The sequence below is a fragment of the Gossypium arboreum genome, chromosome 7, assembly GCF_025698485.1.
Source record: "Gossypium arboreum isolate Shixiya-1 chromosome 7, ASM2569848v2, whole genome shotgun sequence".
Taxonomy (NCBI): domain Eukaryota; kingdom Viridiplantae; phylum Streptophyta; class Magnoliopsida; order Malvales; family Malvaceae; genus Gossypium; species Gossypium arboreum.
The window spans coordinates 54,957,144-54,981,674 of NC_069076.1; the positions used below are offsets into that span (position 1 = coordinate 54,957,144).

Genomic DNA, 24,531 nt, shown 5'->3' on the forward strand with positions numbered 1-24,531 from the left:
GCTCAGTGGCAGTACTCAATAAAAACTCGATGTTCGCCTTCAACCACGAAAATCTCAAAGTCGTTAATTTATTAACACTATCATCGAGTGAGTGTCCTAGTAAGTTATAACAAAAGGTCGCCTGATCAGACAATGTACTAACACCCGTGACTGTAATTCCTTCGATTGGGAGCCTGAGTTGCAATGCAACATTTTCCATAGTGATTGTGTACTCCCCACACGGTAAATGAAATGTATGGGTCTCCGGGTGCCACCGCTCGACCAAAGTAGAGATCAAGTCGTACTTCAAATCAAACATATGGATCAATGCCACTGATCTAAATCCGGATGCCTCCAAGTATAGCATAAGTTATTCTTCCAGTAGATAAACCACACCATTGACACGATCCCTCAGTACACGGTATGAACCGTGACCAAATTAAGTTATCACAATAGTTAATACATCCCAATTAAATTACCACATTAGTTAATATATCACAATTAAATAAAAAGTCAATATATACAAATTTTAATAGCATCACATTAATCGTATTTGTTGTGTGATCATCTTCTGTAATTAAAAAAGTCATTTGGATACCTGCAGTTTCAAAAAAATAAATTAAAGTTTAAACATTTTCAATCATTACCAAAACACATAAATATAATACAAAAGCATGCAAATCAAATTAATAGAAAACTAGTATTACAATAATATCATTACAAAAATACTAAACAATTTGGTTCACAAAAATAATTACCATTACAAAAATAAAATTTATATTTTATTATACGCACGAAAAAATTCAACATGCGATCTTTAAATCTAATTCATCCAAATAACATTAAATAATAATTTTTCAACACAAAATATATAAAAGATGTAAAAAGATACCATTTTGATAAATAATCTTATGGGCATATCATTTGATGTATTAATTATTTTTTGTATTATTGGGGTAAATAAACCACATCACATTTTTGGCCATACCATTTTAGTATATAATAATCTTCTTTATACAAGTTAAATAAATAACAAAAAAAACTCTCGAAAATTTCAACATAATGGAACCATCTATTAAGTACATAAAAAAATGTAACATCCCTTACTCGTATTCAACGTCGGAACAGGGTACAATGTATTATCGAACTTATACACATGTAACTTACAAAACCGAGGCGTAAATTTCCATCCAAATTTAAAAATTTTCACATACATTCACATGGTCCCTAAAACGAGCATACAAGGTCCAAAACATGCATTGGAAGCGGTTTGGGACTAAGCTGAGAACTTTGAAAATTTTCACAACACTTAGAAAATTTTTCATGTTTTAAGGGCGACGCACCCGTGTGGCTTGGGACACGCCCGTGTGGGCAGGCCGTCTGGTCGATTCAATTTTTATAATCTTTTTATAAAATAGGTGTAGACTTCACATGCCCAGGGCACACGCTCGTGCCTAAGGCTGTGTCATCCACAAGGCTGAGACACACGCCCGTGTCTCTACCCGTGTGCTCAACTCTGAGCATTCTGTTTTGCAGCAATTAAGGTACAGGGGACATACGGCCAGAACACACACCCATGGGGCAAGCCGTGTGTCACACACGGCCTAGACACACGACCGTGTGTCTACCTGTGTGGACAAAAACAATGCTATTTACCAAGCCATTTTGTCACCTTTTTATGCATACACCTATACAACAAAACATAACACCAATCCAAGCAATTACAATCAGCCAATTTAGCCACAATCAAGACAACCACACATCATTCACATGCTACCATTTACCACATACCAACATCACATATTTATCAAATTCAATCATGCAAACTTCCACATCTATTAAAACCTCATCATATGCATAAATACTTAAACTAATATTAGCCAATTTCATATGGCCATTTACAAAATGAATTATCAACTAATATAGGCCAACACATTAGGCCAAATCAACTATGACACATAACAAAATAACCAAGTCCCTATAGATGCCATAACTCAAAATATTGAAATCATTGGTAGCCAGAATATTAAGTTGATAGTGTGACTGGATCTCCGATAAATCTCCGATCCTCGAGCTGGCTTGGTGTCACTATAAGACAAGGGAAAAGAAAGGGGAGTAAGCTTAAAGCTTAGTAAGTTCTCATGCAAATAATAAGCATTATAAACTCATATTTAACACACAATTAACTTAAAGTAAATTAAAATAAATGTCATTATAAATCTCATAATTAACCTTACTCAATCACAATCTTATCAAGGGATTCATCACATATCGAGCTCATTAAGCATGGGTTTTATGTACATACTTGTACCAATTTATAACATACCATATTCTTTCACAACTTTGATATTCTCGTTGCATTTCCCATTGAACCACTTGGAATACTAAAGGATACTCAAGTATCTCGCACACATAGTACTACACCAATGAAATATCCCAGATATGGTCTTACATGGGATATCATATCGATGCCAATAGCCCAACTATGGTCTTACACGAAATCTCATATCGATGCCAATAGCCCAGCTATGGTCTTACACGAAATCTGACATTGATACCATATCCCAGATATGGTCTTACACGAAGTCTCATAATGATGCCATGTCCCAGATATGGTCTTACACATAGCCTCGGTAACCCTAATGTCAAGACATTTGTATCCTATCTATTCCTAAGGTTTAATCGGGATTTCACGCTTGTCGTAACTTTGTCGAACACACTCAATGGTTGATCATAATTCATACAATAGTAAAGCGTTTAAAATATAATTAAAGCAATTTATTATTTACATATGAACTTACCTCAGTACAAAAATAGTAGGAAATGAACCTAATTGTCAAATATTTTGTTTTTCCACCGACCTAGGTCTGAACCTCATTTCTCTTGATCTATAATAGCAAATTTAACTCATTTATTAATCACATTACTCAATTCAGTCCAAAACTTACATTATGGCAAATTTATATTTTTGCCTCTAAACTTTAACATATTTATATTTTAGTCCCTAGGCTCGTAAAATGAAATCTATTCAATTTCATCAAGACCCAAGCCTAGTCAAACCTCTTTCATGCTTATAACAGCTCACATTCTCCATTTATTCACACTTTTATACACATTTTGAAATCTTTTTACAAATAGGTCCTTTTGATATTTTCATCAAAAATTACCTTGCAAAAGCTATTTATCTAACATTAAACTTGCATAATCTACCATTAGACATCAAAATACACAAATATCTAACATAGGTCAAATCCTATACCTCAATCATCTCTCAAATTAATGATAGAAATAGATAAATCGGCTGATAACGACTTCAAAAATGTAAAAAGCATTAAAAACGGGGCAAGAACGGACTTACAATCGAGCTTGAAAAGTGCCAAAAACCTAGCTATGTCTCCCTTGCAAATTTCGACCAAGCATGAAGAAGATGGACTAAATTTTGGCTTGATTTTTGGTTTTTAATTCATTTAATTGCCAAATGACCAAAATGGCCTTTTCTCAAAACACTAAAATTCTCTTACCTCAATTCTATTTTTTCCCAACTTAAGTAAAATGTTCTAATTACCATCTAAGGACTTTCAATTTAAAGTTTCATAACAATTAGACACCTTTAGCACGTAGAACTCAACTTTTGCACTCTTTACAATTTAGTCCTTTTTGCTAAATTGAGTGCCCAAATGTCAAAATTTTCGAACGAAATTTTCACGAAATCATTCTGTAAACATGTAGACCATCAAAATGTGGTAAAAAAGTTTTACTACATCTTTATGGTCCTAAAACCACTATTCCGACTAGGCCCAAAATGGGGATGTTACAAAAATAATGTTAAAAAAAAAATAGAAACATACCTGCTCCCTTTTTCCTAACACTCATTCTACAAAACAGATTATAAAAAAAAAACCTCAATGGGAACATATGTTATTTGAATCTACTAAAAAATTTAAAAAATATTAAAAGAAAAATAGAAATGTAACAACTCATTTTTAATAAAATTGGAACAGTAGTTTCGGGACCACAAATCCGAGTCAGGAAGAAAATTTATTTTAATATTGTTGCATGGTCTACATTATGATAGGAAAGACGTATGAAAATTTCGATAAGAAAATTTTACCTATTTTGTGTTTAATTATAGAAAGGACCAAATTGCATGAAATGCAAAAGTTAAGTTCTAGTAGCTATAGTATTAAATAGCTATGGAATTCAAGTCCTTATATGGTAATTAGACCATTAAGAGAAGTTAGTTGTAACATCCCAAACCCAGCCTAGATGTTATTGTCGAATTTGGCGAAGTCATATGAGAATGTGTTTAAAACTGTGTTTACCCAAAAACTGTTCCAATTACCACCTTTTACTTAACTCAGAAAACATATATTGATTAATTATCTTGAAAACATTTCTTAGTTCGCGGAAGCTTAAGAACAAATAAAGTTGCAGTTCCAAAATCCATAAACAGTATTTCAAAATTCTGAACTTAAACCAAATAGTCTGAGATAAGAAATTACATAATTACTCCCAACAATAGCAATTAAAATAAATAAAACATTAAAAACCTTTAAAACCAAAGTGTATGTAGTACTGGTCACCGTCGAGCCCTTCCGCTGCACCGATCCACCTACTACTGGGGATTACCTGACAGGAAACAAAATAAGGGGTGAGTTTTCACGAACTCAGTGTGTACATCCCCGCAGTAAAGCATGCATGTAAACGGATAGCAGTTAAACAGTCATAATCGAGCCTGAGCTCTTAATAGGAACAGTTCAGGCCTTAGCCCACTCAGAACAGTATCAGATACATTCGGGCCTTAGCCCATATAGACATACATGCATATCAATCAGAACAGTAATGCCCACCAACCCTGCATACCATTTTCGTCCAACCCAACCATCATGTGGGGATAAAATCGACCCATCCAACCTTACACACCAAGTATGGGGATAAAATCAACCCATCCAACCCTACACACTAAATGGTACCGTATACGGCACGTATCCGATATATGCAGCATAGCTGCCAGATGACAGGCTAATAGACTTTCAATCTCCCTTCTCTTCAACAACATGCCCAACCCAATGCAAAGCAACATAAATAATAAGGCATACTCATGTGCAGATATCAAATCATGACATTACCATCAAATCAGAACAAATACACATGCTTTAATTATCATGCTTTTACATACATCTTAGTATCAAATCAGAGCATAGAGGTCTAAGTAACGCTTACCAACTCTACAATCAGGTCACAGTCGACTTTGGAAACCCATGCAACCTTGAAGAAAATTTCAAACAAATCGAGCTCACATGTCTGTGAGCCCTGCCCGTGTCGGCCCACACACCCGTTTGGCTCACACAGCCCAGATTGGCCTTACCCGTGTAGATCATGCGGCCTCGCCCAACATCCCACACGCCCATGTGGCCCACACGGCCCAATTGGTCAAGCCCATGCCTCACACATGGCCTCGCCACCCTCACACACCCGTGTCTGTTGTGCCCATATGGTGCGCGTACGGCTTACTTCATCGACCACACAGCCGTGTATCGCGACACGGCCTCTACACGTGCAGTCCTCACACCCATGTGGCATCGACAGTTTCAGTTTCGGCAAACTATGCAATCAAAGTACACACCTGGTTCCGATTGAAGCCTAACACAATCCTGAACACTCCAGAACCTATTATTGTCAATCGTAAGCCAAATTTTCAGTCTCTTGATTAGAATAGTTCAGAATAGACAAATCCCAAAACGAGAGATCTACTTACCTTCAACGAGTAACGGTGATTACTCGCTGTTCAAAACCCCGATTAGTGATCCACAGAACCTAGATTTCCCCTTAAACAACAAATTAAACCCCTCTTAAACGATCTCCAAAAGAAACCATACAATTTAACAAAATTGTACTTACCGAGCCGACGGAACCACTAGCAGCACGCCAAAACTAATCAAAAGAAAGAAAAATGGAGAAGAGGGGAAAAGAAATAAAATTTTGGCACCAAGAGGTTTGGGAAAAGAAGAAAACGACAGAGAGGGCAAAAAGAAAAAGGAAAATAGGTTAGGCAAACACCTGATAAACCCTACCTCCCCCTTTAGTGTTTTAGTCCAACTTAAACGTCTGCACGACTTATCAGCAAAATAGTGCCACACTCATGACTCGAACTTGGGATCTCAGGCATAATCTCTTGCCACTTAACCACTAGACCAGCAGGCTCATTCTATTAAATTCCTACCAATAAATTCTTATAAGCCCATCAACCAAAAGTTAGGCTTAATTAAAAAAAAAAAAACAAAACTTAGCCCAAGCTAAGGCTCGAACTTGGGACCTCCCAAACACACTCCAGAGCACACAATCTCTTAAACCACATATATTTTATGCCAAAATGACTTAAAACAAAAGTCCCGATATTTCCAAGCTCAACAATCCCAAAAGCTGAAAGTACAAAAATTTGGGGCGTCACAACTCTATCCCCCATAAAGAAAATTCGTCCTCGAATTTTTACCTGTTTAGAAAAGGTGAAGATACTGCTGCCGTATCGAATCCTCTGGCTCCCAAGTAGCCTCCTCAGTGCTATGATTCCGTCATATCACCTTCACTAAAGGAATGGACTTCCTACGTAAAACCTTAACATCGCGGTCTACAATCTAAACTGGCTCTTCCTCAAATGTCAAATCTGGTCTAACCTCAATCTCCTCCACAGGCACAATGTGAGTGGGATCAGAGCGGTAACGTCTCAACATCGAGACATAAAATATGCCATGTATGCGATCTAACTCCGGTGGCAGCTCTAACTGATACGCGACTGGCCTAACTAGCTTCAGAATCCGGTACTACCCAATAAACTGAGGACTCAACTTACCCTTGCATCCGAACCTCAGAATCTTTTTCCATGGAAAAATTTAAGGAAGACCAAGTCCCCCAAAGAATACTCAATGTCCTTTCTCTTCATATCAGCATAAGACTTCTATCTATCAGAAGCAGCTTTCAAACTCTCTCGAATCAACCGAACCTTATGCTCGGTCTCTGAAATCAACTCCGGACCCAGAACACGTCGCTCACCCAAATCAGTCTAGCACAAAAGGGTACGACACTTATGACCATGAAATGCCTCATAAGGTACCATCTGAATACTAGACAGATAGCTATTACTGTAAGCGAACTCTGCCAAAGGCAAGTACTCCTCCCAACTACCTCAGAAATCCATAACACAACCCCTCAACATATCCTCCAGTATCTGAATTACCCTCTCTGACTGACCATCTGTCTGAGGATGAAATGCAGTACTAAAGTCAAGTCGTGAACCCAATGCCTCATGAAGCTTCTACCAAAATCAAGAAGTAAACCGAGGATCCCTATCGGAGATAACTGACTGGAACCCCATGCAGTCTTACTATCTCTGAGATGTAAAGTTTAGCCAACTTCTGTAAAGAGAAGTTTGTCCTAATAGGAATGAAGTGTGCAGACTTGGTCAATCGATCCACTACGACCCAAACAGAATCCTTCTTAGTGGGTGTTAGGGGCAACCCACTAACGAAATCCATCGTCACTCACTCCCATTTCCACGTCGATATCTTAACCAGCTGTAGCAACCACGAAGGCAACTGATGCTCAGCATTAACTTGCTGACAAGTTAGACAATGAGCAACAAAATCAGTCACCTCACGCTTCAACCCTGGCCACCAGTACAACTCTTGGAGATCTTTATACATTTTATTTCCACCAGGATGCATAGTGTACGGACTATTATGCGCTTCCCTCAAAACCGACAGCCTCAAATCCCCATCCTTAGGTACACAGATCATACCTTGGAAGCACAATACCCCATCATTATTCAGGCCAAAATCTGTAGTAGTTGAACACCCCTCACATGTATCTAATGCTAGGATAGGGTTTGAGGCATTATCGGGACTTTATATTTACAAACATACCAAATCGGGTTACCAAGTTTTTACCAAATTTAAAACATTTCAAACATGTACATCTCGTCCCTTATAAAGGCCTTCAAGGTCTAAAAAATACCTAGGGGCAATTTGGGACAAAATCGGGAACATTTGATAAACTTTGGGCCTCTTAGAAAATTTCCCTTACTTTGAAGTGTCAAACGCCTGTATGGTGGGGCCGTGTGGTCAGACACACTCGTGTGGCTTGGGACACGCCCGTGCCCTCGGCCTGTGTGCAACACTGACTTAAAATTTTAGGTGTAGAGGACGCACGGGCATAACACATATCCATAGGGGTGAGCTGTGTGTCACACACGACCTAGACACACGCCCGTGTGTCCAACCGTGTGGACCCTAATAGGCTATTTCCAGGCCTTTGGTCACCATTTTCATCACTTATACTTAATGATTACCAAATACGAAGTAAAACATGATTATATTCTTATAAATAATCTAGGCAAAACTCATTGTATGGAAACCTCATATCATTGGTTTCATACATAATAAGTTATTCCCCTTCTTGTATTTATGGGTTTCGATGTCACTTTAACACATTCATAATTGGCTCGTTCTTGTAACTCATTTCCAATTATAAACAAACCATCACTTATGAATATAAACATGCATAGATTTGTAGGTCATAGCTTACTTCAAAATAAGCCAATTCCCATGGCCATATACAAAAAGATAGGTACATCTTTACATGCCTTCAATTGGCAATTCAAATGACACATATAACAAAATACTCAAAAGTCCTATACATGCCATTGGATAAAATAGAAATGTCTTTATACCAAAGCTGGACTAGTTGATAGTGTGTTGACTCTCTAACCATCTTCCAATCCTTACAAGTCCTCGAGCCTTGTAAGACAGGGAAAAGAGAGGGGTAAGCATTTACATGCTTAGTAAGCTCAAATAACTAGAAAGTAAACTTACCAAGTAATTAGCATACAACATTGGGTAATAAAATCAATAAGCATGAAATGGCTTCCCTATCACATAAACTCAATCAATGAGTTAGTTACATAACAAAGCACCATGTAATTTATCTTAGATGAGTTCATCATTCAACATCTCATATTACTCTCGTTGAGTTTCTAGGAAATCTCGATGTAATATCTATTAATCGTTAATTCGTACAAATGATCGTTTCAGGTATGTACTCCTGTAAACCTCACATCTTACAGCAGGATTACCAGTCCAGGCTAGATCCCCCGTATAGTGAACTCATAAGGTGATGTCGGGATTACTAGTCCAGGCTAAATTCCTTACAATGACAAACACCTTTACTAAGCTTGGATCTGAATTACCATTCCAGGTTAAATTCAGATCCTAATCGGATTACCTGTCTAGGCTAAATCCTTAATGCACATGTATTCTTCGAGAGGCTCGATCATCTAAAGGAACAACCATCCGGGCTAGATCCTTTTCATAATTGAGATCAACGGATTACCCGTCCGGGCTAAATCCTTAATGCATATGTATTCTTCGAGAGGCTCGATCATCCAAAGGAACAACTGTCCCGGTTAGATCCTTTTCATAATTGAGATCAACAGATTACCCGTCTGGGCTAAATCCTTACTGTAACACATGCAGGATCTCATTACACATGTAAATCATGGTTTATCCATCGAATTTCCCTTTTTAACTTCAACCGAGACATTTTTCAACAAGTCATTATCAAAGATGCATTTCATGTATTTTTATGCCATTAACAAATGCAATTATCATGCATTTATAAATCATGTAATTGTGCATATTATGAGTTTACTTTGAGTTATCCGAACTTACCTGGTATTCATTTCGGTGACGGATTTTGGTTATTTCGAAACCTTTCTTTTTCCTCAATCGACCTCTGGAATTTGTTCCTCGAGGTCTATAACAACAAAATTTAAATCATTAACACTGCATAGTATACATTTCAAATCTAAATTCCACCCTCGATCCAAATGACCGTTTTGCCCTTAACCTTTCTCATTTTTACGATTTAATCCTTAGGCTCGTATAATGAAACACATGTAATTTCTACCTTACCCAAGCTTGGCAAACACTTTTCCCTCTTATGGCAGCTCACATTTTCCATTATTTTCACATTTCTACCACACATTTTACAAATTTTGCAAAAAGGTCCCTTTAAGGTTTTTTTTTATGAAAATCACCTAGGAAAAGATGTTTAACACACATTCAACTTTCATATTCCTCCATAATCCATCAAAATGCAAGTAACTCATGCATGGGTAAATTCTTAAACATGAACACTAGCATGAAATATGGGTAGAAATGGAGAGAGTAAGCTACCGGGATTTCAAAAATACAAAGAACATTAAAAACGGGGCTTAGGAGGACTTACTTTTGAGCTTGGAAAGCTTGGAACCCTAGCTATGGAGACCTTTGAAATTTCAGCAGCATGGAGAAGAAGAATGAGCTAATTTTGGTTAATTTTTCCCATTTTATTTCATTAAAATGCCAAATGACCAAAATGCCCTTAAGTCCTTTTTTTAAAATTTCATCCAAGCAAGCCCATTTTTGTCAAAAAACTTAGAAATTGGGAAAATTACTCTCCAAGACCTTCTAATTTATAATATAAAGCAATTTCATACAAATTTCTTCTAGAATCCAAGTTTTGCAATTTATTCAATTTAGTCCCTAATTTCCAATTGGACACCTCACTCAAAGAATTTCTTCATAAAACTTTATCACATGTATATTCTCATATTCTAGGACTCATAATAATCGTAAAATAAATATTTTGACATCGGATTTGTGGTCCTAAAACCACTATTCTGACTAGGCCCTATTTCGGGATGTTACAGTAGTCCCAGTCTCAACCCGACAAAATCGCATCTCGAGAGTCTTATCCTCTAACTGCTTAGCTTTAATCTGCTCAATCCATGTCAGCTTCACTTGTAGCTCTGCCAGAAGATTCCCAGCTTCATAAAGACTCAGTCGAGTGAAGAAAGCTCTCAAATCAGCCACAGTCCTACGGCTTAATGCATCAGCCACCACATTGGCCTTTCCAGGGTAATACTCTATACTGCAGTCGTAATCCTTAAGTAGCTCAATCCATTGTCACTACCTAAGATTAAACTCCCTCTGAGTGAAGAGATACTTGAGGCTCTTATGATCAGTGTAGATGGTACACTTCTTACTGATATGAACAAATTGTGATCAATTTTAAATTTATAGTTGACCGTTCTTGAAAACTAACTATTATCACGACAAAGGCAAGCGCACCTTAACAAACAGTAGTATAGCTTATGGCAAGACTAGGATGTCGAACCCAAAGGAACTAAAAGTACTAGTATTAACTTTATTTTTATTATCTAGCCTAAAAAATAAGGGTTTGTTTTATCTTAAATTAATTACTAAACTAAGTATGCACAGAAAGTGAATTGGGGAAATAACTTTTGGGAAAACTGAATGATTTGGAAAAGTCCTAAGGAAAAATCTACCTAGACTTCACTTGTTATTGACTCTGAATTAGACAATTTATTCATTTGACTTGATCCGTAGAAATCCCTAACTTATATTATTATCTCTTTTGAGACTAACAACATCTAACCCTAGGTTGATTAATTGAAATCTCTTTATAATTAAAACCCCTAGTGTTGCATTAACTCGATTTATGGATTCCCTTATTACGTTTCACACTAATCTGGTAAAATTATGTCACCCTATCTCTAGGCATGCAATCAACTCCACTTAATTATGCTAGATCTACTCTTAGAGAGGGACTTTTGCTCCTCTGAATAAGCGCATCAATACCTGAATCAATATCCTGGAATATTAAAGCAAGAATTAAGAACTCATAATTAAGAACAAGTCAAATATTTATCATATAATTCAGAAAATAATAACAAGATCTGTCTTAGGTTTCATTCTCCTTAGGTATTTAGGGGATTTAGTTCATAAGTGTAAAAGAAAACATCTCAAAAGAATAATGATAACAAAACATAAAGAAAACCAAAGAACTCTTGAAGGGAATTGAAGGGAGATCTTTAGTCTTGAAGATGAATCCAGCTACTGAGATGGATCAATCGGCTTCCTTCGAGTAATTCCTTGCCTCCTACTCTCCGTGTCTTTCAGGTAAGTCATGGGGTGTTTATGTAGGCTTTAGAATGCTTCAAAACCCTCAAGAGTGGCCTTTTCCGAATAGGACTAGACTTGGGCTCGATAAGGACACGCCCGCGTGACACGGCAGTGTGTAAATGCTTCAACCCGTGTTCGAGTCTGTTGAATAGACACGGGCGTGTGAACTACCCGTGTGTGGAAGTCCAGGCCGTGTTGATTTCCAGGTTGACCCATTTTCTCCGTTTTTGGCTCGTTTCTCGCTCTTTTTACTCTCCTATGCTCATCAAGTATAAAACATGAAATTAAAGGATTAGGAGCATCGAATTCACCAAATCTAAGGATAATTCATCCAAAAATATGCTAAGCATGGGATAAAAATATGGATAAATTACGGTTTATCAAATACCCCCACACTTAAGTGTTTGCTTGTCCTCAAGCAAAATCCTCAACTCGTAATCAAAATAAATTCTTCTCAACTTATAATTCTCATCAATAGTCTCTCAAAATAATCCATAAGTAATCACACATTGAAAATTCAACTCGAAAAACATCAAAGTTTCAAGCATTCCAAGTTGAGCATTTTATCACGAAGACATAGGTGTCTCCCCTCATCTAAGTAATCACCTTTGATTCAAAATATCACAGAGTTTCACATCCTCACTAAAGATTCACTCAAATCACTCGAGATGTTTAAGAACAAGAAATTTAGCACTTAGAAGTCAATATGAAAAGTTATTACCACAGGCTTGCGTGAAAATCAAATCTCCACCATTATATACTAAGATGATACATCAATCAAAAGGTCTTTAGAAGGTTGTACATTGGCTTTAGTTAAAGGGTGTGGTCACAAGCTGAAAGAGAAGGTTAGAATTGAGAATGAATTGAAAAATTACCTAACTAGAAAAATACTAAACTGACAAATTACATTCCTAATTAAATGATCCTAGAGTTGAGCTTCTCTTTCCAAAATATGGAATTAAATACTTAAGCTCTAAATAATGAATTACTACTAATATGTAAGTATTTTTTTTTCTTTTTTTTTAGAACAAATCAAATAACATAGGCTAGCTATCAAAAATAAAACATAGCTAAGCAATTTATTCAAATCAAATCTAGACAAAAATAGGGATTAAATTAATTTAGGGGGTTTCAACAATAATGGGTTATGGGTTAATATTGAGGGTAGATCAATGAATGGGTTGCTGGGCTCAAGGGGGTTCACAAGGGTTAATTATGAAGGTAGGCTTTTATGGAGTGATTGGGTTAAACCTAGGTGCCTTTATCATCTCAACATATCAAATCCAAGGTGTGGTCTTGACATGCATAATCAAGCAAGTTCTAGAATAACAATTCGATATTGACGCACTTAAAGCAACAATAAAAGTGAGCCTGAAAGAAATAATATATGCTTTAAAGGCTCAAGATCTCACAAAAATTATGGCTTTTTTATGTTTAACCTGTAAATTTCAACTCAAGATAATACCTAAACTTAGGGAAACAACCTAAAAATTTTTAATTCTCAAAAATCAACTTTATCATGCTTGATTCTCTAATTCCTTAAAGTTTAAACAATCAATGCATGAATGCTTATGTTTTAATCCAAGATTTATCAATAAAAAAATCATAAGTTAACCAAAATTCATTCTAATAGTGATATGAGTGAGTCACGTGAGAATAAGATAAAATTCAGGGATTTTTCTAATAAAGATAAAAATGACCCCCCACACTTAAGATGTACATTGTTCTCAATGTACAAAGATATATAATAGCAATATAAATATGATATCGAAAGAGAGGAAGAGAAGTGAAACTGCCCTGAGATTGTGGATGAAATCCTTGGATTCACTAGAGCGAGAATTGAAGATAAAGTTGAAGGAAAGGCATGATTTTTAGGGATAAATGAGAAGACACTACTGTGAAGGAGAGTTAAGGGAATAATTCGATGATTACCATAAAGATAGGTAGAGTTTAAAAGTATAAAACATGAGTCTTCAAAAATAAATAGAAATAAAAGTACAACAAATAAAAATAAAAAGATTTTGAAAAGAGGCACTGCCGTGTCAGCCAACACTAGTCTCACACGGCCGTGTCACAGGCCCATGTGGCTCACGTCCAGCTCGTGTTTATTGAGAAATGAGAAATCGCCATACAGCCTGAGGACATGCCCGTGTGTCTAGGCCGTGTGGTCACATGGTCGTATTACACGATCGTGCATGATGTGGTTTGCTTCTCCAACGCTCGTGTATATATGTGCACGCCTGTGTTCTTTTGACAGTCTCGACCACGGGTGGTGACATGGGCATGTTGCACGCCCGTGTTTATTTCATAGTTTCTTCCACGGGTGTGGCGCACACCCGTGTTATTTTGACAGGATTGCCCATGGCCATGTCACACGGCCGTGGCAATGTATTGAATCCCGTGTTTTGGGAAATTTTTTGCTCTATTTTCACACGGCCATATCGTACGGTCGTGTCTCCTCTCATGGTATGAGCACGGCCTAAAGCACGCCGATGGGATAGGCCGTGTTTGTCCCTGTCAAATGTCAAAATTTCCTACAGTTAAACTAAGAACAGTTAAAGAAAAATTAAACCCTATTTAGTAAGGTTAGTGCTTGGGTTGCCTCCCAAGAAGCGCTTATTTAGAGTCTAAGCTTAACTCTACCTTGTGGGTATATTTAGGGAAGTTTGTGGAGCCGTAGCTCCTCTCTATCATCTTTGAAATTCTTACCCTTTGTAGAGTTTGAGGCGATGTCCATTTACCTTGAAAATGCCTTGTGATGGGTGACTTACCTCTACTGTGCCATATGGAAAGACAGTTTGGACTACGAAAGGACCTGACCATCGTGATTTAAGCTTCCCAGGGAACAATTTGAGCCTCGAGTCATACAACAGGACAAGATCTCCAACTTCAAATTGCTTGCATTGTCTTCAACGAGCGTCGTGGCGGTGCTTCGTTGCTTCCTTGTATAGGTATGAATTTTCATATGCATTAATTCGCCACTCATCTAACTCGTTCAACTGCATCAACCTGTTTTCACCTACAAGTTTAGGATCAAGGTTTAGAAATTTTATAGCCCAGAATGCCTTGTGTTCTAACTCAAATGGTAGATGACAACTTTTTTCCATAAACAAGTCTGTAAGGTGATGTTCCTATGGGGGTCTTAAAAGCAGTTCTATAAGCCCATAAAGCATCATCTACTTTCATCGCCCAATCCTTCCTGTTCGATCCTCCTGTCTTTTCTAGGATACGTTTAAGCTCTTTGTTTTCCACTTTGACTTGGCCACTAGTTTGAGGGTGGTAAGGGGTAGCTGTTTTGTGGTGAATTCGTATGTTTTAAGGATCTTGTCAAATTGGTCATTACAAAAATGAGTACCCTTATCACTGATGATTGCTCTAGGTGTTCCAAATCGAGAGAAAAGTTTCTTAAGGAAATGTACTACTGCTCTAGCATCATTACTAGGTAAAGCTTGGGCTTCAACCTATTTGGACATATAATCGACAGCTACTAAGATGTATTTATTCCCAAATGAACTAGGGAATGGTCCTATGAAGTCGATACCCCAAACATCAAATATTTCACTTGAAAGCATATATGTCTGAGGCATTTCATCATGTTTAGAGATATTACCTGTCCTTTGGCATTTGTCACAAGAAGTAACATACTTGTTGGCATCTTTGAATAGAGTGGGCCAATAAAAACCTGATTCGAGTATTTTATGTGCGGTCTTATTACCACTGTAATGTCCACCGGTCGGCCCTGAGTGGTAATGTTCCATGATCTTCAATGCTTTCGTCCTTGTAACGCATCTCCTAATGACTTGGCCTGCACGTATATGGAAAAGGAAAGGGTCTTCCCAAAAGTAGTTTTTCACATCAGTAAAGAATAGCTTCTTTTGCTGATGTGTCAACCATTTTGGGATAATGTTAGCGGCTAAAAAATTTGCAATGTTTACAAACCAAGGTACCTTAGAGTCAGATATAGCAAAAAATTGTTCTTCAGGGAATGAATCATTTATTTCAACTTCATCGAGCTTTTTGGTACTTGAATTTTCAAGCCTGGAAAGATGATCAGCCACGAGATTTTTAGTTCCTTTCTTATTCTTAATCTCCAAGTCAAATTCCTACAATAACAAAATCCATCGAATGAGTCGAGGTTTTGTATTAGTCTTAGACAAAAGATAGTGAAGAGTAGAATGGTCAGTATAAACGAAAACTCTAGACAATATTAGATATGCCTAAATTTATCGAATGTAAAAACCACAACTAGCAGCTCTTTCTCCGTGGTGGTGTAGTTTTCTTTTATGGCTGTCAAAGTTTTGCTAGCATAATAGATAGGTTGAAAATGCTTATCTCTTCGTTGTCCCAAAACTGTACCTACTACAAAATCACTCGCATCGCACATTAGTTCGAAAGGTGAATTCCAATCAGGTGCAATTATAATGGGAGCTTTAGTCAATTTATCCTTTAAAGTATTAAATGCTTCTAAACATTCCTGATTGAAATTAAAAGGCACATCTTTTTCTAGTAATTTAGTCAAAGGCTTAGCTATTTTTGAAAAATCTTTAATAAATCTTCTGTAAAACCCAGCATGTCCTAAAAAGCTTTTAATAGCCTTAACCGATTTAGGGGGAGGTGGTTTCTCAATGGCTTCAATTTTAGATTTATCAACCTCAATCCCTTTACTAGAAATTTTATGTCCTAACACAATACCTTCTTGAACCATAAAGTGGCATCTTTCCCAATTGAGCACAAGATTTGTTTCCTCGCATCTTATTAAGACTTGTTTTAAATTTTGAAGGTAAAGATGGAAAGAGTTACCAAAAACTGAGAAATCATCCATAAATACCTCCATGATGTCTTCTACGAGTTCGTAAAAAATGGCCATCATGCAACGCTGAAAAGTAGCAGGAGCATTACATAATCCAAAAGGCATTCTACGATAAGCAAACGTATCGTATGGACATGTAAATGTCATCTTTTCTTGATCTTCAGGAGCTATTGGGATTTGAAAATAGCCAGAGAGTCCGTCTAGGAAGCAGTAGTACATGTGCCCTGATAATCTTTCCAACATTTGGTCAATGAATGGAAGGGGGAAGTGATCTTTTCTTGTGGCATCATTCAGCTTCCTATAGTCAATGCAAACTCTCCAACCTGTGACTGTCCTTGTTGGGATTAATTCATTCTTCTCATTGGCTACAACAGTCATGCCTCCTTTCTTAGGAACGGCTTGCATTGGACTTACCCAAGAACTGTCAAAAATAGGATAAATAATTCCAGCATCTAGGAGTTTAATTACCTCAGCTTTAACAACTTCCTTCATGTTGGGGTTCAGTCGTCTTTGGGCTTGCACACATGGCTTATATTCATCTTCCATTAAAAGTTTGTAGGTGCAAAAAGAAGGGCTGATCCCTTTAATGTCAGAAATTTTCCAAGCTATGGCCTTTCTATGCTCTCTTAATACTTGGAGTAATTCCTCTTTCTCCTTGGGTTGCAAGTTAGATGCAATAATTACCGGTAATGTAGAATTATTTCCAAGGAATGCATATTCCAAGTGATTTGGCAATTGTTTAAGTTTCAGTTTGGGAGGTTCTTCAATAGAGGGTTTTTGCTTAAGTTCATTGTTTACCTTAATACCCTCATATTCTGCTAGTCTTGGGGAGGTTTGATTGGAATTTAGTTCAGTTCCTATCTTAGAATCATCATCCACCCCCTCTCATTGGGCAAGACACAATTCCATCGTGTCCTTATGTACGATTTCCTGAAAAGAATCTTGAGTAGCATGATCAATAGGGTCAATAAAATAACATGAGTCATCCTGTTCCCTAGAAAATCTCATGGCATCATAAATTTTAAAAATAATCTCTTCGTCACCTACACTAAGTACCAATTTACCATCACCCACATTAATAACATCCCTAGTAGTGGCTAAAAATGGACGACCTAAGATTAAAGGCACTTCAACATCCTTATCCATGTCAAGCACAACGAAATCAACAGGGAATATAAATTTATCTACTTTTGCAAGTACGTCCTCTATAATTCCCCTAGGATATTTAACAGATCTATCAGCTAATTGAATACTCATCCTAGTGGGTTTAGGTTCCCCAAGACCAAGTTGTTTCAACATTTTATATGGCATCAAATTAATGCTAGCGCCTAAATCAGCTAGTGCCTTATCAACATTCAAACTAGAAATTAAGCAGGGAATAGTAAAACTTCCTGGATCTTTCAGTTTGGTTGGCAGTTTATTTTGGAGTATGGTTGAGCACTCCTCATTAAGTTCCATTGTAGATAAGTCTTCAAACTTCCTTTTGTTTGTTAGAAGGTCCTTTAAAAATTTTGCATATGTAGGCATCTATGATATAGCTTCAACAAAAGGTAAGTTAATATGCAGTTGTTTAAAGAGTTCAAGAAATTTACCGAATTGTGCATCCATGCGGTCTTTCTTCAACTTTGCTAGATATGAGATTGGTGGTTTATATTCCTTTGGCATTGGATTGTCATTGTTTTCGGGTTTTACATCATCTCTTTTTTTTCTGTCAGCTTCTTATAGTGGCTTCTTTTCAGATTTAGCTAAAACTTTTCCACTCTTTAGTGTAACTGCTTTTACATGCCCTTTTGGATTGGGTTCAGTGTTACTAGGTAGACTTCCTAGTGGTCTTTCTGAAATCATCTTAGCCAGTTGCCCAATTTGATTCTCGAGTCCTTGGATCGATGCTTGCTGATTTTTAAGTGTAGTTTTAGTGTTCTAAAAATGGGTTTCCACTACTAAAATAAATTTTGACATTATCTTTTCAAGGTTCGACTTTTTCTCTTTGGAGGGGGTGGTGGTCTCTGATTCCCTTGGCCTCCCCCTGAGAAATTTGAGTGGTTCCTCCATCTTGCATTGTAAGTGTTATTATAAGGATTATGTTGAGGTCGAGGATTATTACCCATATAATTTATTTTCTTGTTTTCCATGTTGTGGTCATAGAGTGGGTATTCTAAATTGCTCGTTCCTCCTCCACTTGCATTTCATTGCATTACTGGGTGAACCTGTGAAGAACCAAGTAAACCATCAATTTTTTCTATTCAAAATTTCTCCCTGATTAGAGAGCATGGTGACCGAATCGATGTTAAAAGCACCGGCTGCTTTCATTGGCTTTATCCTCATGAGTTGCCACTGATAATTATTCAGTGACATCTCTTTTATAAATTCATAAGCCTCCTCAGGTGTCTTATTATTGATAGTCCCGCCAGCAGTTACGTCAATCATCTTTCTAGTCGAATGATTCAGGCCATTGTGAAAAGTTTGAACCTGTAGCTAGAGTGGTAACCCATGGTGAGGGAACCTTCTCAATAGATCCTTGTATCTCTCCTATGCATCATAGAGAGTTTCTGTAACGCCCCGTACCCGAGACCGTTGCCGGAGTCGAACACGAGGTGTTAACGGACTTAATTCATTACTTAAACAGCTCATACAATTTATTTTAAAATTTCCAGACAAGCTGTCTAACTGCATCACTGTCGCTTTAAAAATCATATCTCGAGTTCCAAAACTCAAAATCCAATTCCGTAAATTTTTCCTGAAACTAGACTCATATATCTATCTAGAAATTTTTTTATAGAATTTTTGGTCGGGCCAATTAGTACAGTTTATTAGTTAAAGTCTCCCCTGTTTCAGGGTTCGACTACTCTGACCTCTGTGTATTACGAATCAGATATCTCCCTGTACAGAGCTTCAATGACTATGCCGTTTGTCTCTAATAAAACTAGACTCAATAAGGAATCTGTAAATATAAATCATGACTTCTAATTATCTTTGTAAAATTTATGGTGAATTTCCAAAGTCAGAACAGGGGATCTAGAAATCGCTCTGGCCCTGTTTCACAAAAATTTAAACATCTCATAAAATATAACTCATATACCTGTTTTGTTCCATCCATATGAAAATAGACTCATAATTCTTAAATTCCATATTTTATTCATCATCTAATTATATATCTAATATTTTTAATGATTTTTCAAACTCACATCACTGCTGTTGTCTTAATCTATTTTATGGTAAATTTTACCTATTTCATGGTTTCCATGGATTAGCTAGTAATTTGACATACATAACACCAAATATGATCATGATTAGCCATTCCAATGGCTAATCATTACCAAGAATTTCCATACCACTCAATAACCATATCATAAGACCATATATACAAAATGATTATAATGCTATACATGCCATACTCAAAATATACAAGCCATTATGCCAAGATGGTATACGGATAGTGTGAGTGTGCCTCCAACCGCTTCCGATTTACGAGTGGCTTGTCAACACTACAAGGAATGAAAAGGAGGAGTAAGCATAAATGCTTAGTAAGTTCACATGCAAATAGCAAGTAACATAACTATATAAGCAAACATAAAACATCATTTGCATAATCATCACCGAGACATTCATATCACATTTTCATTTATCATCTTACCATATTGTTGTTATATCGAGTTTTCAACCCGAGGGTTAAGTACATACCTGTTCAAAGTATCCATTTCACAACACTTACCAATACGTCCCTTTCATCTTGAGTATTCCTCCATTTGAGTAGAACTTTACCCGTTGAACACATCGGAATATAATTCGGATACATGGAAAGTTTGCACATAAGTGCCACATATGTAGCCAAGCTACCATGTAACCCACCCATAAGCGAACTCAGACTCAACTCAATGAGCTCGGGCATTCGCATCCATAAGTGAACTCGGACTCAACTCAACGAGCTCGGATGCCTAGTTACATCTCACGAACTCGGACTCAACTCAACGAGTTCGGACGCTCGCATCCATAAATGAACTTGGACTCAACTCAACGAGTTCGGATGCCCAAATATCCCAGTGACATGTCACTTGTATCCTAATCTATTCCTAAGGTTCAAACGGGCTTTTTTCCTCGATCTCACATCTTTTCCGTCTTCCACAGAATATCGAAATCGATACTTCGGTGATAGTTCATACTCATCAAGTAATTCACATAATTACATATTATTCAACAATAACCACAAAGCATAATATTTCATGATAATAACCGGCATCATATCATATAAACAACATTAAATTGCTTAAAATGACAATTATGTTACTACATTTACACATGAACTTACCTCGTATGCGAAAATGGCTACTTTTACCATTTCGTCCACAACTTGGTATTTTCCCCATTTTAGCCCGAATTTCAGTTTTCCTTGATCTATCATTTAAAATATAGTCTAATTAGGACTCACATTATTCAAATTGACCCAAAATCATATTTTGGAAAAATTACAATTTTGCCCCTAAACTTTTGCATATTTACACTTTTGCCCCAAAGCTCGTAAATTAAACTTCAGCCTATTTTCTTATGTTTTATGACATGCTGATCATTTTTCCCTTCTATGGAAACATCAAATTCTCACTCTAACATGTACTTATGACTATTAGGTATTTTTACCGATTAAGCCCTTTTGCTAGTTTTCGCTTAAAACCGAGTAGCACAAGTTGTCTAACATAATTTAAAACCTCATATTCTATCATAAAATACCAAAATACACAAATTTCACCTATGGGTATTTTTCCAAATATAAACCCTAGGTTAAATTATTGCTAGCATAAGCTAAATCGAGCTACGGACTCCAAAACGTAAAAATCATTAAAAACGAGGCTAGAACGGACTTACAATCGAGATTGGAAGCTTGAAAACCCTAGCCATGGTTTCTCCTTGCTATATTCGGCCATGGGGTTGAAGATGAGCAAAATTGGCTTTAATTTTGTATTTTAATTCATTTTACCCTAAATGACCAAAATGCCCTTACTACTAAACTTTCCAAAATTCCATCCATGTCCAATTTTGTCCAAGACTTAGAAATTGGTAAAATTTCTATTTAAGACCTCCTAATTAATATTTCAAAACAATTTCATACTAGAAACTTCTAGAATGCAAGTTTTACAAATTATTCGATTTAGTCCCTAATTTCAATTTAAGCACTTTATGCATAAAATTTCTTCACGAAATTTTCACACAATCATGCAATCATATCATAGACCTTAAAATAATCATAAAATAATTATTTCTATCTCAGATTTTGTGGTCACGAAACCACTATTCCGACTAGGCCCAAAATCAGGATATTACAGTTTCTAGATCCATCTGCACAAAAGAAGAGATATCATTCCTCCACTTAGCTGTTTTAGCCGGCGAAAAATATTTAAGTAAAAATTTTTCGGTCATTTGTTCCCAAGTAGTGATTGACCCTCGTGGTAACGAGTTCAATCACTGTTTAGCTTTGTTCCTCAATGAAAAGGGAAATAACCGAAGGCGAATGGCATCATTAGAAATGTCATTGATTTTAAAAGTATCGCAGAATTCCAGAAAATTTGCCAAATGAGTGTTTGGGTCCTCATCCTGCAAACCATCAAACTGAACAAACTATTGAATCATTCTAATCGTGTTAGGTTTCAGTTCAAAATTATTTGCAGCAATAGCAGGCCTAACTACACTTGACTCAGTTCCTGTTAAAGTAGGTTTAGCATAATCATACATAGTGCGTGGAGTAGGATTCTGATTTACTGGATCAACAGCAATCGCAGGAGGTAGTAGATTTTCTTGATTTTTAGCCATCTCCTCAGTTGTGGTGAAAATATCGTCCTCTTGCTCTTTCTATGTGTATCTTAAGCTTCACCATATTTCTCTTTGATTTCTGCGAGCTGTGCGATCGATCTCACTTCAAAAAGTAATGGTCCCGACGGGTTTCTTCTAATCATAAACTATAAAAACCTGCTAGAAGGAAAAAGAAAATTTACTAACAAAAAATCAAAATAAAATTTAAATTGCAATAAAATAAATGGCTAAAGTAATAAAAATTAAGTGTTGCTAATATCTTATTTCCCCGGCAACGGCTCCAAAAACTTGATGTGAACAAATCGTGATAAGTTTTAAATTTATAATTGATCGTTCTTGAAAACTAACTATTATCACGACAAAGGCAAGCGCACCTTATCAAACAGTAGTATTGCTTATGGCAATACCGAGATGTCAAACCCAAAGGAACTAAAAGTACTAGTATTAACTTTATTTTTATTATCTAGCCTAAAAAATAAGGGGTTTGTTTTTTTTAAACTAATTACTAAACTAAGTATGCACAGAAAGTGAATTGGGGAAATAACTTTTGGGAAAACTGAATGATTTGGACAACACCTAAGGAAAAATCCACCTAGACTTCACTTGTTATTGACTCTGAATTAGACAATTTATTCATTTCACTTGATCCGTAAAAATCCCTAATTTATATTATTATCTCTCTCGAGACTAACAACATCTAACCCTAGGTTGATTAATTGAAATCTCTTTCTAATTAAAACTCCTAGTGTTACATTAACTCAATTTATGGATTCCCTTATTAGGTTTCACCCTAATCCGGGAAAATTATGTCACCCTATCTCTAGGCGTGCAATCAACTCCGCTTAATTGTGCTAGATCTACTCTTAGACAGGGACTTTTGCTCCTCTGAATAAGCACATCAATACTTGAATCAATATCCTGGAATATTAAAGCAAGAATTAAGAACTCATAATTAAGAACAAGTCAAATATTTATCATATAATTCAAAAAATAATAACAAGATCTATCTTAGGTTTCATTCCCCTTAGGTATTTAGGGGATTTAGTTCATAAGTGTAAAAGAAAACATCTCAGAAGAATAATGATAACAAAACATAAAGAAAATCCAAGAATTCTTGAAGGGAATTGAAGGGAGATCTTCAGCCTTGAAGATGAATCTGACTTCTGAGATGCATCAATCGGCTTTCTTCAAGTAATTCCTTGCCTCCTATTCTCCGTGTCTTTCAAGCACCTCCTGGGGTGTTTATATAGGCTTTAAAATGCTTCAAAACCCTCAAGAGTGGCCTTTTCCAAATAGGACTAGACTTGGGCTTGACAGGGACATGCCCGTGTGACACGCTCGTGTGTAAGTGCTTCAACCCGTGTTCGAGCCTGTTGAATAGACACGGACATGTGAACTACCCGTGTGTGGAAGTTCAGGCCGTGTTGATTTCCCACGTTGACCTATTTTCTCCATTTTTGGCCCATTTCTCGCTCTTTTTACTCTCCTATGCTCACCTAAGTATAAAACATGAAATTAAAGGATTAGGAGCATCGAATTCACCAAATCTAAGGATAATTCATCCAAAAATATTTTTCGCCGACTAAAATAGCTAAGTTGAGGAATGATATCTCTTCTTTTGTACAGATGGATCTAGAAACATTCTATAATGCATGGGAGAGATACAAGGATCTATTGAGAAGGTGCCCTCACCATGGGTTACCTTTATGGTTGCAGGTTCAAACATTTTACAACAGTGTGAACCCCTCAACAAGGCAATCGATGCAGTTGCTGGTGGGACTATCAATAACAAAACACCTGAAGTGGCTTACAAATTTCTTGAAAAAATGTCACTGAATAACTATTAGTGGCAAGTCATGAGAACAAATCCAACAAAAGCAGCTGGAGTTTTCAACCTCGACGCGGTTACTATGCTATCTAACC

General features: G+C 36.7%; 1 protein-coding gene and 1 non-coding gene across 2 annotated transcripts; both read right to left on the reverse strand.

Moving 5' to 3' along the window:
• Positions 1–7,517: 7,517 nt before the first annotated feature.
• LOC128295421 (uncharacterized) lies at positions 7,518–15,788 on the reverse strand. The gene is made up of 3 exons (XM_053030984.1): positions 15,715–15,788; positions 10,722–10,944; positions 7,518–7,754 (listed from the first exon to the last, which is right to left on the reverse strand). The coding sequence occupies exons 1-3, from the start codon at positions 15,786–15,788 to the stop codon at positions 7,518–7,520; spliced, it is 534 nt and encodes a 177-aa protein (XP_052886944.1).
• An 8,413-nt stretch (positions 15,789–24,201) lies between these two features.
• Positions 24,202–24,308, reverse strand: LOC128296222 (small nucleolar RNA R71). Its single transcript, XR_008286771.1, has one exon. It is a non-coding gene; the product is annotated as a small nucleolar RNA R71 (small nucleolar RNA).
• Positions 24,309–24,531: the final 223 nt, after the last annotated feature.

Bases quoted from the DNA above. Each gene is read 5' to 3' on its own strand.
- LOC128295421 (XM_053030984.1), bottom strand. From the start codon at position 15,788: ATGCGTTACAAGGACGAAAGCATTGAAGATCATGGAACATTACCACTC. The intron at 10,945-15,714 runs GTAATAAGACCG...TTACGACTGCAG, and splicing joins GACCGGTGGACATTACAGTG to TATAGAGTATTACCCTGGAA. The intron at 7,755-10,721 runs GTAACATCCCGA...TGTGTACCTAAG, and splicing joins GGGTTGAGACTGGGACTACT to GATGGGGATTTGAGGCTGTC.